The 14,793-nt window shown below is 40.9% G+C and overlaps 1 protein-coding gene across 1 annotated transcript; it reads right to left on the minus strand.

Annotated features, from left to right (window-relative positions):
- Positions 1-10,221: 10,221 nt before the first annotated feature.
- Positions 10,222-14,497, minus strand: LOC308122094 (ADP/ATP translocase 2). The gene is made up of 4 exons (XM_080483729.1): positions 13,851-14,497; positions 12,536-13,022; positions 12,312-12,452; positions 10,222-12,211 (listed from the first exon to the last, which is right to left on the minus strand). Exons 1-4 carry the CDS (start codon positions 13,959-13,961, stop codon positions 12,054-12,056), a joined length of 897 nt encoding a protein of 298 aa, XP_080339855.1. The 5' UTR covers positions 13,962-14,497; the 3' UTR covers positions 10,222-12,053.
- Positions 14,498-14,793: the final 296 nt, after the last annotated feature.

Genomic DNA, 14,793 nt, shown 5'->3' on the forward strand with positions numbered 1-14,793 from the left:
GTGTTTGTATGTCTGTGGGTGTCTGTGTGTGGTATATAGCCTAATCAAATAGTTGATAAGTGGAATATCTGAACTGTAGGGCTTCCTTTGCAATATGCAGCGCAGGTACTATATGAGAAGCAGCTCTCCAAACCCTTTTGGGCTAATAAGGCACCCGTAATATTTGAGATTAGACTAAAGCTGTCGGTGGAGTGCCGTTGACTTTGGTGTGCCAGCTTCAAGAACTTATGTCAAGCATTGTCGATGCTAAATTTCATATAATTGCTACTAGATTCCAGATCACTGCGGAGTCGGTTTCAGGTGGAGTCAAGTGATGGGCATGCGAGACCCGGAGAGAGTCAACGCTCTAGTTTCTCTCCAGCTGGATACAAGCGAAAAGAAACTATTGACCCTTCGCAGGAGAAATGTGCTGGAAAAAAAAAAAAAGCGGTCCTCAGTAAAAGTAGCACATTATTTAACATTTGATTGGGCCTGTCTCTTATGGTGTGCATATAAAGCCGAAAGTGTATGGTTCCTGTTTGTAGCTGTTGTTGCCAGGATGGCAATATTGCTGCATGCTAGTGCTATATTTGTCTCTACACAGCACGTGGAGGGTAATCTCATGCCTTAACAGACAATGCACTAAATAGAATATGTAAGCAACTGCCGAGATCTCTTTCCAACAGTATTGCCACATGTATGGCACACAGCTCATGATGTTGGTGTTCGTTGTCTGTTCAGTACCAAGTTGAAACACTGCCAAACTAACATCATCACTTCTTTAACAGCAAAAGGCAGAGACATTTAATTGAATTGTTTCCGTGTGATGTGTGTATTCAGTAATCTAGCATTCCTTCATGGCACCTAAATTTTACATACTTTGTGTGAACACATATATCAAATGCACTATTGACTGTAGCTAGATGAGTACAACCAGCTTTGTGGTATCATTGGTCTAAATAGTAGGTTAAGTAGCTCGGTGTTGGTTTTTTGATCTATTTGTTTTCGGAATTACACTATCAATTGTTTCTCTATCACTTTTTTTGGAATAACAAAAGTAGCCAATCTCAACGTTATCTGGATGAGGGCTAATAACTCGTCCCATCGTCGGTTAACTTCTTGTATCATAGGGTGTTTGATAGCAGACCGGGCCCGGAAGGGGAAGGAACCTTCTCTCCAGTGTGTCATAACATGCTATAGCATAACCCAGGCTTTTTCTCGCCTCTCCCTGTTGCATCAGCATCACATGCTCTTCACTGTCCATAGTTATATATTCCTTATACTGCTTCAACTACATGTGGTGGTGCTTAATTCTCTTTTCTCAGTGTTGCAGAGAGTCAGTTAAAAATTGTTGAAAAGTCTCAACATTACCCAGAAAATAAGTCCTTATCTCAATCGTGCTTCTTCTAGTTGTTAGTCTAGACTTTATGTTTGCAAAGTGTACGCATATTTTCCAGAACAAAACATATTGAAAAGTAGATAATAGCCTTGAGCCTGCAGCTGTTTGTATTGTGTTTCAAATATATTCCTGTTTATGTTTTGTTTATCTTAGTGTAGAGACACAGGGTCTACAGTACATTGTTGTCCTTCTTGCAGTAAGTTTGATTCATTGTTATACTTCTTGATTTCAGAATTCCTCCTGCTTTTTCCTGGTGGTCATAGTGGTGTTGTTTATACATACATACATACATACATAGCTTCACGCGGCTGGATAAAGGGTAGTCAGTTAATTTTCATAGTGTACTATATATGCATATATGCTTCTTCATTGAGATGAAAAAAAAAAAGGAAATGGATGATAGTAATGGTGAGGGTCATGTTGAGTAAGGAACAGGTTAATTTTCTCCTGATAAGCATGTGTCTGTCTTTCTGTTCATCTTTCAGTCTGTCTCTCCACACATTTTAGGTCAGAGGTTTTTCTTTCTTTTTTTTTCTTCTTTTTTTTTTTCTTTATTCAAGCATGAACAAAGTCACAAAGTAGATTACAGAAATCTCATGACACCGTTCACGTGATACTTAACTGCATTTCTGTCCTTCTACGGTACACATAAGAGTGAAATAGATAACTTCTTACAAATATGCTATATATATTTTAAATATCACCATCTCCACGCAGATAAAGAATACATTTTCAGATAGTTTGATAAAATCCTACTTGCAGCTAGAGTATACAATACCTTGTGGGATATAGGGAATATGCCTATCAAGTGCCTATCAGTACATACAGCAACTATACAGAATATTCATAGTTTTTCTCTCCTACATTGCACAAATACAGTATATACACAATGGACTATTACAAATATACTATTTATACTATTACTGCTAATACCCGGTGATTGTGAGTACATCATAAGAGAACCCTTTAAAATACCAGAAATGTTCTATTCATATACAGTTAAAGCTACATCTGCTAGTTTTATTTTTATCCTACATCTGTACGGTTTGGAGGATTCAAAGATATCGAATTCAATCACATTTTAGTGTCTGAATGAAGAGTACAAATGCATATAATAGGTGAAATTTAGCTATGAAATATTATTCCTTCACGTTGCTCTCCCTACCACTGATAACACTTTTTTTTTTTTTTTTTTTTTAAGGTTTCAGGTTGTTGTTTTTTCCCCCATTTACAAAAAAAGCCATATACTGTAAGGTACTGTACGTCATTGGGAGAAAGGGCAGTGGCATGTGGCTGACAGCAGGGGGAGCCACACAGCAGCTGCAAAAGGTGAAGTTTACGCACAACTGCCTGCCTGCCACCACGACTGAAAATCCAAGCGTATCCTTTGGATATCAGTGAGCCTCTCTGGTATTTTTCATATTATCTCAACATCTAAAGTGTGGCAGACTTTGCCTCCACCAACACTTTCTTCAAATGAGTGAAAGTTTTGCGGTGGTGTGGACGCAGGAGTTGATTTTAGTAGAGTTCAAAGTGCACTGTGTGCTTGTGCTTTTGACCTTGATGGCAGGCCAATGCCCAGTTTCCCTACAGCGGTCATTAAAGTTTTATCTTATCCGATAGCCTTGTTGTTTAAGTACAGCTTAGTATTGTAAAGGGCACGCAAAGAGCAACGTGAAGAAAACCAAAAAGAGGAAAAAAAGATTCTTAAACTGGCTGAATTGTATGACCACAACTTGGAAACGACAATGCAAATTGAAAGTTTTGGCTGTGGATGAACACTGCTCCCGTGCATGACGGTCGTTAACTGGCTGGATGAACAGCATGAAGACAAATCTGAAAGAAAATCTGGTGGAGTTAAAAAACCATAAATCAACTTTCAGGACTGAGTGGCTGCGAGATAAAAGGTTTTGGGATGGCTTATTATTTAGTCCCCTGTGGACTAATTACCACAGTTTTTTCTCTAACCTTCTCCAGCCTAGTTACTGTGCCAAATTTAAGAAGGGGGGGGGGGGGGGGGGGGGGGGGGTAGAAGGGGGGCGGCGTTCAAGTGACACCACTATTGTTTAATTAGAAGTGAGAACTAAGCAGGAAGAAAGAAAAAAAAAATGCTCTTTATATGAGAAACTACTTCAAATCTCACAACAGCACATGAATGCAAGTGATTGTTTGTATCTTTAAATCCTCCGTAATACATAGTTTTCAAGTAAATAGGAGAAAACAGCTATGATCAAACAAATACACACTTATTTACTTTCATAGACATTTATTGTTAAAGTGAAGCATGGAAAAATATAGGCAATATGATATCGCTAAGTCCCTGTCATCCAACCGTCGCACTACGACATACTGCCAAACAGCATCTGTTCAGACTTTACTGTCAAACATCAACATTGTGTTTTTGATTTTTTGGGGCTTTGCAGACATACAGTGAAGCAGCCGTTCAGAGTTTAAAGTGAGACACAGCTATACTAAGCTACTCGTCATCCACATTATGTTTACTATGACGCTTTCCTCCGAGCATGCAGTTATTACTCTACTCCTGATGGGAGTTTTAAGTCAAATAAAACGTCATCGTCAGGCTTCTCACTTCCATCAGTCCGAATGAAGCGTGCAGTCGGTCCCGTCTTCGCGGCCCCATCCTGCATGGGAGTACTTTGGTTTTTCACCGAGCACAAGCTATATTTTTGAACGTCCCTCGACAGCAGAACGTGTTTTTTTTTTTTTGTTTTTTTTCTTCCTTTATCTGGGCGCTGAGGGGACTCAGGCGTGCTGGAGCCTCTGGAGACTAAACAGCGAACCTCTTTGTGCTCTCGCTCACTCACTGTAGTCTTTTGGGCTTAGTTCAGCCTAATGAGACATTTGAAAGTGTGCAACAGCGCAACTAAAAACATGCATTCCTGTTATTAAGTCCAGCACATTCCAACTCCACGTCTGGCATTCATTTTCCACGCTTAACTAAACTAATATTAAGAACAATATCCAGTGCTTCATTGTTGCATATTTGATCATGGCTGAGCAAACACTGCAGATCAGGTTGAAGTAAAGCAAAATTTAAATTTCCTTCAGATAAATCCCTTCCTTTTTTTCTTTCTTTTTTTTTTTTGAAATTAAATAAATCTCATCTCGCTGTTTATTCGAATCATGCCATGAGATCACAAACCTCATAAGCTCTCAGCACAGCTTTTATGCTTGTGTGGACTGGTTTTATAGACAACATGCACTATGCTATCACTCTGACTCTCACTCGCCCGCTGTGTGTGTGTGTGTTTGTGTGTGTGTGCGTGTACGTGTATGTATGTGCGTGTGTGTGTGTGTGCATGTGTGTGTAGGTCACCCTTTTATAGTGCAGAGATGCAAATTTAAAAAGAAAACACACACACACACACACGCGCGCGCACACACACACACACACACACACAAAGCAGCAAAAAGAAAAGTGGAGGCTCTTTGTCGCCATGATGTCGGCCACAGTCTCAGCCAGCGTTGTCCTCTGCCGTCACTCTGCAGATTTTTAGCACTGTAACACAAAAACAGGCTGCTGGTGGTAACTTTTCAAACAGGGGCCATGTCAATCCTTAGAAGTTAAAAAAGAAAAAAAAAAAAAAAAAAAAGCTGTATTAGACAATGTTTGTTTTGACAAACCAAAGAAAGGTTGGGACAATTTAAGTTTTAAGGAGAAAGTCACGTTTTTTGGGTTTTTTTTGGTTGTTTGTTTAAAGTGTGATGAGCTCCTCCGGTGGGCTGGATCGCTACAGTTTTATTTTTATTTTTTTTTTGGGGGGGGGGGGGGGGGGGGGGGTTGGTTTCATGGCAGGGTGCTTGTGGAGATGTGTGGTCACTTGATCTGTTGTTTATAGTTTTGTGGTTGTGTTAATTTGCCTATTGTAGACCAAAATAGATTTTTTTTTTTTTATTTTTTTTTTTATATATCTATATATATATAAAGAAATGCAACAGAACATAAAAATGATCCTGACACAGTAGCTGTGATGTAAACTTTGGCATGTTTGAACATGTGTAAGATTGTAAATGTTGCATTGTTCCTCTGGCAAAACATCACACTCTGTAATCATTGGTTATGTCTTCTATACTCACGTTTTAGCAAATCAGTGTACACTTTTTAACCTTCACTTCAGATTATATGGAAACAGTTTGATCTTCTTTTTGTGTTACTGCCATTTCTTTCTTCACACACAAGGCACTGTCTGAGATTTGAAGACTGTCCCAAAAAAAAAAAAAAAAAAGAAAAAAAAAAAAATACTAATCAGACATTCAGCCATTCATACTTGAGATGGACCAAGATGTTAAGTTTGCACATATTTGTAAGTCGTTTATGAAACCAAAAAAGAAAAACGAAACGAAAAAATTGCCAGGAAACACTCACAGAAAAAAAAAGGAAATCACAACTTTCAGTCATGTTAAATCTGGGAAAAAGGTGCTGGTGGTCTGTGAACAAACATGAAACGATTAAACAAAGACAGCATCAGAGCCAGCCATCAGCACGCGGCAAAAGAAAAAAGAAAAAGTCGAACCAAACTCTTAAGATGGATGTAATGTGGTCCAAATATTTATCAAAGTCATTACAAGACAGTATATTTTTGTAATAACTAAACACCATTTGATCCAGCAGAACATTTTTTCCCCGACATTTGGCAAATATTTGATCGCTGTTAGGTTTAATTCCTGGTGAATCTGCTGTATATTTCTCATCCTGTGTATTCAAATAGGAAACTGAATTGATGTAATTCAGGCTGAAGACATTAAAATCTGAAATCACATGCTCCCTCATAAAAAATCAGCTTAGGTTGTTTTCTTTGATTTCCTCCTTCTTCTTCATCATCAGGCTTTTTGCTGCCATATCATGTATGTAGACGCTTTTGTAAACATGCACTTGAGTTGAACTATGAGATGTGCTTATATAAATATGTGTATATTTTGTTAGGCTTTTGGTTTCTCCTTTTTTTTTTTTTTTTGGGTGGGGGGGGGTGTTGGGTGGGGGGGGGGGGGGGGGGGGGGGGGGGGGGTTGTTGTTGCCTATGTTAGCTTGATATTTTATTATGTCCCTACAAAATACTTCTCTTATATAGTCCTGGCAGAAGTGGAGCTGTTGTAGTAAAGGTAGTTAACATCACAACTAAGCAAACCCTGAAATATATGCTGCAGTAAAGTGTTCTCAGTTTGTTTTTGATAATTTATGCTCCAAGTTGGTTTGTATTTTATTACGATTATTATTATAATTATTATTATTACTGCTATTATTATTATTATTATTATTATTATTATTAATGTTATGAAACAAGCTTGTTTGAAATGTATTGACTGCTGTTTTGAAATAGGGGATAAAAGATTTTTTTTTTTTTTTTTTTTTTTAATGTATGTGCAAGGACATTTTTATAATATGATTTGTCAAACACTGGACTGGAGTGAGTTTTCCAACATTTCCAAGTTGAGAGATATATTTGACAGACATAACCGCACAGACGACACCCGCTAGCACAGATGTGAGCTGACAGACGAAGCGCGTCCTCCCGGTGGGGTGGGGTAGGGAGGTGGGGGTGGGGTTGGTGGGGTGGGGGGGTTACGCAGACGTGGCCAAACAAGGGTCGTGAGAAGTTGGAGCAAGGCCTTCGTGCCGCCGATGGGTCATGTGCAGTAGGGAATATCGATTAGGGGCTTTCTTCCAAATTGTTGCCTGGCATTGCGTGGTGGTGGATTTTATTTTGGAAGGAGTGCTCTCGTCAACGCTCATTCGAATCATAAAGGGATACCACTTTTAAACCACAGCTATTCAAAAAAAAATAATAAAATCACCCGGTATGTTCTTTCTATGGCAGAGCTTAATATGACCGTTGTGTCTCATCACACCAAACTCCACTTCTCAAACCAGAAAAGAGATTTGCACTAGACTGATTTTGGTCTTCTTCTATCAAAAAGCAATATAAGTCACTCAACACATGTTTGAACTATAGTATCGGACGGTTGTCCCCCGTGGTGGAAAAATGCTTTTAATTTGTCTCCGAGGTACAGAATCAGTCGCCTTTTTTTAAAGATGCACATGACATCCACATATTGTTCTTTGTAGCAGGGTTGTCGTTTTGTTTTTTTGTAATTATTACTATTGAAACCCAGCACTGTCCCGAATATTAGTGTCCAGATTTGAGGGGCATTAAAACTGTTGTTTCCTCCTGTGATTGTTTTGGACAAATCAAGCAGCTCTTACAGATCTGAAGTGAGAGACGGGGATGTTATGAGGGAAAGGCTTCATTTACCACGAGTCGATGTCGGTCATCTTCATCACACAGCCCACACCAACAAAGATAAAAACACACTGATGCCAAAAAGAGAAACCCAGCTGTCCTCCACCGTGCACACATTTCCTTCGAAACATCAGATCTCTGCGAAAGCGCTCACTTTGGGTGCGTTTCTTTTCCCGGGATGTAACAAAGAAAAAAAAAAAAAAGAACCACCATGCTTTAAACTGAAATGAAAATCAAATACATCTTAGGGGGGGGGGGGGGGGAGTAAATATATTCCAAATGCACCTTTAGTCATACAAAAACGCCATTGGCTACTCGCGTAGGGAATCTGTGTCCACCAAAATGTACCATACTTCATCCTTTTTCCAATCATTCACGATGACGATCGACCTTTAATGTCATTATATTCTGTTTGATGGATACGTGTAAATTTTCCACAAAACAGACTTCACCATTTTATCTGGATGTAGTAGCTTTCCTGTTTTCACCGCTTTGTGGTGTTGTTGAAAGATGTTGCGGTTTGTCTAAATATGTTGCGTGTTAGAGGAAGCATAAGTATGTGCCTTCTTGTAATCTCCTTGGTGAGCTTGTTATTATTGAGAAGCTGAAGCCAGCCAATTGTGTTTGCACTAAAACCAAATTGCTTTCGTGATGTAGACTATTTAAGCAAGCTTGTTGCGTCACTTTAACCGTACAGTATGCATGAGGGTGAAATTGGTAAGTCTAGGGCTAGAGCTCTCATCTGTTGACCTGTAAACCAGTGCAGCTTAGAGGATCTTGTGAATATATCTTGGCTTAGTTTTTGCATTTAGTTTTCCAATTCCATCTCCTTACTCATCGACTTTTTCACAATTTCATCAGTAAAATAAAATAAAAACTACAAAAAAACAAAACAAACAAAAAAAAAAAAACCCCACAAACAAAATCAAATGACACATACCATGAATACAATACAGCTTTTACTTTCACATGCCACAGTTAGAGTCTCACAACTGCAGAAAAGAAAATCCTATTTTTTTTTTTTTTTTCTAAAACCATGGGAATGCATGAGTATACGAGGTCGCCTCAAGACTATTGGTCAAATTAATTTAGGTTGTTTTTGAAAACTTGTATTTATTGCATATTTTGTTGACATCTGAGAAAGAGGAAAAAAAGAAGCCTACATGCTTTGAGTCTTACAAATGCACCTTATTCATGTCAGTCCATGTGGGGATTTTAAAAAGAAAAAAGGAGAAAAAAAAAAAAAAAAAAGGCTGGCAATGTAATATCTCTGATTTAGCACCTTACTACACAGCATGTTTTCACTTTATGCCAGTTTAGCTATTCTTCCATATGTATGATTTCGACAAATAAATCTCATATTTTGTGAAATTGTTTCATGGGATGTGCCAAAGTTTGGAGGCGATCTCCCAAGTGTTTATGCTTATCATTTTCTTTTCCTCCTCCTTCAGTTATAGCAACGGTATGTCAAAACTTTCCGATACCAGTGTGTGGAATCAATTTATCTCAGCAAACAGTATCATTACTTGCCATTTTACAATAAGCCCTGTATTTCACATATATTTACCAGTGATGTGTATTTGTTATTATAAAGAAAATAGCCGTAAAAGCTTCATTATGTTACATAATATTGTGACTTTTTTCGAAAAACTGTGAAGACTTATCTTGCATATACTTTATACAGAAGTATTAAGCCTTAATACAAAAGACTAAAAAAAGTGTGGAAGAATAAACTGATTGTTGCTAAGTAAGGATGATTTTTGTAAATGTTACCAGCACTTTTTTTGTAATTTTCACTCTCTGAGGTATTGTACAAGTTCAAGCTGTTTGTGAAGTTTGATTATGAAGGAATAAAAACTAGTACTTTCCTGTACTTCACAGAAAGTCTTGCTGTTGATTTCTTTCGGCGCCCTTCCTCTCCGCACTTCCTTCACCTTTTTTGTTTTTCACATGACTAAAAGCAGCCTGTGGTGTGTGCGGGATTCGGCAAAAGGTTAAAGTTCACGTGGGGAAGGCTTCTGCACGTGATCCGTCTCCACTGTCTGTGCCAAACGCTGCAAAGCTGACATCCTGCCAATTCACCAAAACCTCACAGACGAATTCATGTTGGGCTCCTTGTGGCACCTATGTTCGAATAAAGCAACAGATGCGGGTTAAATTGAGCCTGTGGGTGTGTGTGTGCGTGCGTGTGGGTGTGTGTGTGTGGGTGTGTGTGTGTGCAGTTGCACATGAGCCCGTGAGGCAGGAAACACCCTGAACAATCTAACAATGATTAATAAACCGTCGAACTTCACTTCACGCCTCCATGCAGCTCCAGTGTGGAGTCCACTTGACTCATAAGAGTTGGAACTGTGGGAGGACACACACACACACACACACACACACACACACACACACACACACACACACACACACACACACACACACACACACACACACACACACACACACACACACACACACACACACGCAAAGGGTCTGTCCGGTGGCGAGGCGACACTTTCAGCTGTCACACTGTACAGCACAAACACAACACATCATTTTAACCTGACAACCTTGTTGATAAACCGTCAACAGGACAACATCAATATCATATTTTATTGATAAGCAGATTACGATTAGGACCTGCTGTAGTGCCGTTGGTTTTTGAATTGTTGATCCGCTCACGAAAAGAAATCATTAAAACTCCCGTCAATAGGGAGGAAAATAGAAAGGAGACACACTTTACTTTGATTAATATTTCCTCTGCCTGTGCAAATTTGATCACGCTCTTGCAAACCAGGACTCTGAATGACACCGATATTAAAGAAAATAAAAGAGATTTCAATCAATTCAAAACTAAATCAAATAGAAATGTGATTCAATATATTCGTCGTCGGAACTTTTTAGTCAAATTTATTTTCATCCACAGCCAATTTTAATGAAATTGTGAATTCAGAGTAAGAGGAGTTATATTACTTTGATTACCTTCATTTTTTTTCCAACTGCCAATAACATATTAAGGTTGAACCCACACTCGTCACACGAGTATATTACATTTTTTTATTACTTATTTTACTTTTAATACAAAAGCTAATGGTTCTGGAAGGCAGATCGTGAATCATGTATCATTCTCATGTGAAACACACGCACACACACACATCCATGTGTTTGAGGTAAATTTATGTAATACACAGATTACATAAACTCCACTTTATTAGCCGCTTCATGGACACAGTGGTTATTTTTACTACACAAGCACAGCTCCTATGTTTTGTCAATTTGTTGTGAAGCCTGGTGTTATTTCTGGATGAAAACACATCTACCGTGTGTGTAAAGTGCTTATGAAGGCTGTGTGTGTGTGTGTAGGGGGGGGGGGGGCTGATCTACACACTGCAGGTGTATGTGTGTGATGCAGTTTTCTCCTGAGACCTGCTGCCATTTCTTCTCCTGTCACAAGATGATAAATCATGTTCACTCACTGCGTGACTCTGGCGCCCCCTGTTGGTACTTTAACGTACAGCTGAGGAATCAAAACCAGCTGACTTCCACTTCCGTGTGGACGTCATCAGATTTCCTGGGAAACGACGTCACACATACCAAGTGTCTTTGACTTCTGAAATAACAGAAGTATTTCGAAATACTGTTTTTCAGTTCTGCTTAGACAAGTTTCCTCAACCCCGGATGTCTATTAATCAAGCAAGAATTCATTCGGACGAGTTACTGCTCACTAATACCCGTCACCTCACATTAGTCCAGAAGATTTCACAACCAATTACTATATGTGTGAACCATCTACACATGAAATATTAACCAACCTCTTCAGGATATTAAGATTTTAGAAAAGTTACGAGTTGAACTATAGTATAATTAACATCTATGACCTGTTGAAAGTATAATGAAAATTTCTGTTTAGAACCAGCAAACCGAAGATGTACAGCTTTTTTGAATGGCACATTTCCTCTTTAAAAAAAAGAAAAAGGAGCTAATGCTTGAGTACTCCAACACTACAATCCTCAAAGTGACCACGGTCAAACTTGGAAGGCTCAGGGAGAGATAAGCGCGAGTAAATATAGCAGTTGAGGTGTAATCCACTTCGTGCATTTCATTATCCAGTGGGCATTCGACTTGTGCTATGACAGTGGAGGAGACAGTTGACATCAAGTGTTTAAGTTTGTTCCCCAGAATAGATTTATTCAAGTTGGGACCATACAAACCTAGTGAATGACAGGAGGAGGTATCGGATTGCTTTACAGGAATGACATTGGTAAAGAGGGTGTGGAACGTTTAAAATCAAAGATGAACAACATACAGCCACCGCCCACAGCTATTGGTGAGACACTAGTTTGTTCCCATAAATAAGGCAGAATGCAGAGTCCATAGAAATGGAAAGTTATTACATTTAGCCAAATTGGACAGTGATGTGACAATATGAATTACATGACTTTTTTCAGCTCATCGTACAACACCAGCACGAAGGCGCCGCCCATGCCTCTGAGCACGTTGGACCAGGCTCCCTTGAAGAAAGCCTTGCCACCCTCATCACGTGAAATCTTGCGCCAGCAGTCAATGGTCCCGCTGTACATGATGTCAGCTGGAGATGACAGGAAAAAACAATCAAGTTAAATAAAATCGGATCTGTCAGAGGATTCTGCTGATTTACACAGACATGGAATATTGGAAACAGGACTGACCTCCTTTACGTCCAGACTGCATCATCATACGTCTACGGACAGTATCGAAGGGGTACGAGGTCAAACCAGCCACGGCGGTCACAGACTGCGCAATCATCCAGCTCACTAATATGTGGGTGTTCTTGGGGTCTGGAAGCATACCTGCAAACACAGAAGGTGAAAATGTTTAAGACCCAGAAGAGGTTGCCATGACTGAAATGTCAAGATCTGTAAATTCAACACACCTTTAGCTGTGTCATAGATGCCAAAGTATGCAGCCCTGTAGATGATGATGCCCTGCACAGACACATTGAAGCCCTGGTACAGGCCTTTCAGACCGTCGGACCTGAAGATCTTCACCAGGCAGTCACCCAGGCCGTTGAACTCTCTTCCGGCACCAGCCTTTCCCACATCAGCAGCCAGACGGGTACGGGCGAAGTCGAGGGGGTACACGAAACAGAGGGAGGTGGCTCCAGCGGCACCACCGGAGGCCAGGTTACCGGCGAAGTACCGCCAGAACTGGGTGCGCTTGTCGACGCCATCAAGGAAGACCTTCTTGTACTTGTCCTTGAAGGCGAAGTTGAGGGCCTGGGTTGGGAAGTATCTGATGACATTGGCAAGGTTACCTCTCCAGAAGGAAAGGAATCCCTGTTCCTTGGGGATACGGACGACGCAGTCCATGATACCTTTGTACTGCATATCGGCGGTGATCTGCTTACTGGCATGCTGGACCTGAAACAATGAAGAGGAGAGAGGACAGTTGTAATTAAGAAGCTAATGAAGTGGTGGTCACATGGTTCAATCACAAGGTCCCCTTGTTGTGACCTTGAGTGTTTAAGTTGTAAAAAAAAAAAAAACTAAAAATCACTGAAAAACCATCATTCTCAGAGGCGGTGACACTTATCAGTCATTAGCAGCAATCGACTGCAATGGCTTTGATTTAACCGGCGATGAATCTGCGATCGATTGGTCATAATAGGACGTGCAAAGTTAGAGTAAAGTGTGTAATAATCTGCTATCCAGACGCAGACAAAGTGGTTGTGCAGGGAAGAAGCGAAGAGGATGTAAAACTAGTCGACCCGGCTGTGGAGGACTGCCGCCGGGCCTCTGCTCAACCAGCCCGCATCACGTTAGTGCAGATCAGCTCCACGGGCCGCCTGCGTCACGAAATACCGCAAGACTATTAGGTGCAAACGGTCCTGCGTCGAGTGCTGGAGAAATATCCAAGCAGTCAGTGAAGTTAAGATGCTGGTGTGTGTTTGTACAAAGTGTACCAAAGGCACTTAGTAGCGTTTGTCCTTTGTTAGCCGGCCCGGCTAAGGTTACCGTGCGGAGCTAGCGCTAGCAGCCGGGCTCCTGTAGGTCATTCCCGTCGCACTCATGACCTCAGACCGCTGAACTCAATCCGCCACTAAATCTACCGCAGCCGCGTGTTCTATGGAGATGTGCGGCACTGCGGGCCCGTGGCTGTGTCACCGCAGCAGTAAATGCTGGCGTTCAATGGGAAGAAGACACCCAGCTAAGCCGGCTAACGCGCAGCGCCCACCGGAAGATTCTTACCTGAAGGAGAAGCTTCACTCTTTCAATTGGGGCGACGGCTGTTTTGGAGATGGCGGCGGAGATTCCGCCGGCCAAGAAGTCCTTAGCGAAAGAGACAGCTGTTTCATTCATGTTGCTTGGTGTTCTTGATGCCTTTCAGGTGACCAGTAGATACCCCCTCTGTCCTCTAAAGTTGACGGCCTGCACCGACGAAATGGACGACTGAGAAGCCGCGGCGGGGATTTATGTAACGGAGTACACCGCGAGACAGCGCGAGAACTGCGTGGTGGAGGCCCGACGTCACGCCGCTCTCCGCCAATCACACCCCGCGGGTTATGATGTCGTCACGGTGCGTAATTTTCGTTAATCCTGATATTAACATTAATAGATCTGAGTAGACTCGCTCACGATGAAATACTAGGTTGTTTTTCGTTATTTTCTGTACCTGCGTGGATTTTTTGAGAGCTTCTGTTGTGGTCAGTGTGGTAAGAAGACGCTTGGCAGCCATGCATTTGTCCCTGGACCACAGGGGGGAAAGTCATCAGGACATCCACAGCTCAGCCTGTCAAGGACTTGAAGAAAGCTTAATCTATGGGAATAATCAAGACCGCGACCTCCTGGGTTGAGACATACTCAGGAACACACGTCTTCATTAAAACACAAAAGGTGTCTGTTTGTCAACTTTGGAGTTGTTTTAAGTCGGCCAAAAGCCAATGAATTTTTTTTTTTTTATCACGTGTCTCTGTGGTTATTTAGTGCGTTTTGTTGATTAGATCATGTCACCAATACATTTAATGGGTTATGCCTATTTAATCTATGTTAATGCATTTTGACCCTCCTTGTGCTGTCTTCACTATGTTTATATAACTCTCTCTGTGTGCGTGTGCGTGTGCGTGTGCGTGTGCGTGTGTGTGTGTGTGTGTGTGTGTGTGAGTGTGTGTGTGTGTGAGTGTGTGTGTGTACG

Source organism: Lipophrys pholis (assembly GCF_963383615.2).
Source record: "Lipophrys pholis genome assembly, chromosome: 16".
Lineage (NCBI taxonomy): Eukaryota > Metazoa > Chordata > Actinopteri > Blenniiformes > Blenniidae > Lipophrys > Lipophrys pholis.

Coding starts and splice junctions, on each gene's coding strand:
- LOC308122094 (XM_080483729.1), bottom strand. CDS start 13,961: ATGAATGAAACAGCTGTCTCTTTCGCTAAGGACTTCTTGGCCGGCGGA. Junction 13,023..13,850: donor GAGTGAAGCTTCTCCTTCAG/GTAAGAATCTTC, acceptor TCATTGTTTCAG/GTCCAGCATGCCAGTAAGCA. Junction 12,212..12,311: donor GCAGTCTGGACGTAAAGGAG/GTCAGTCCTGTT, acceptor TGTCATCTCCAG/CTGACATCATGTACAGCGGG.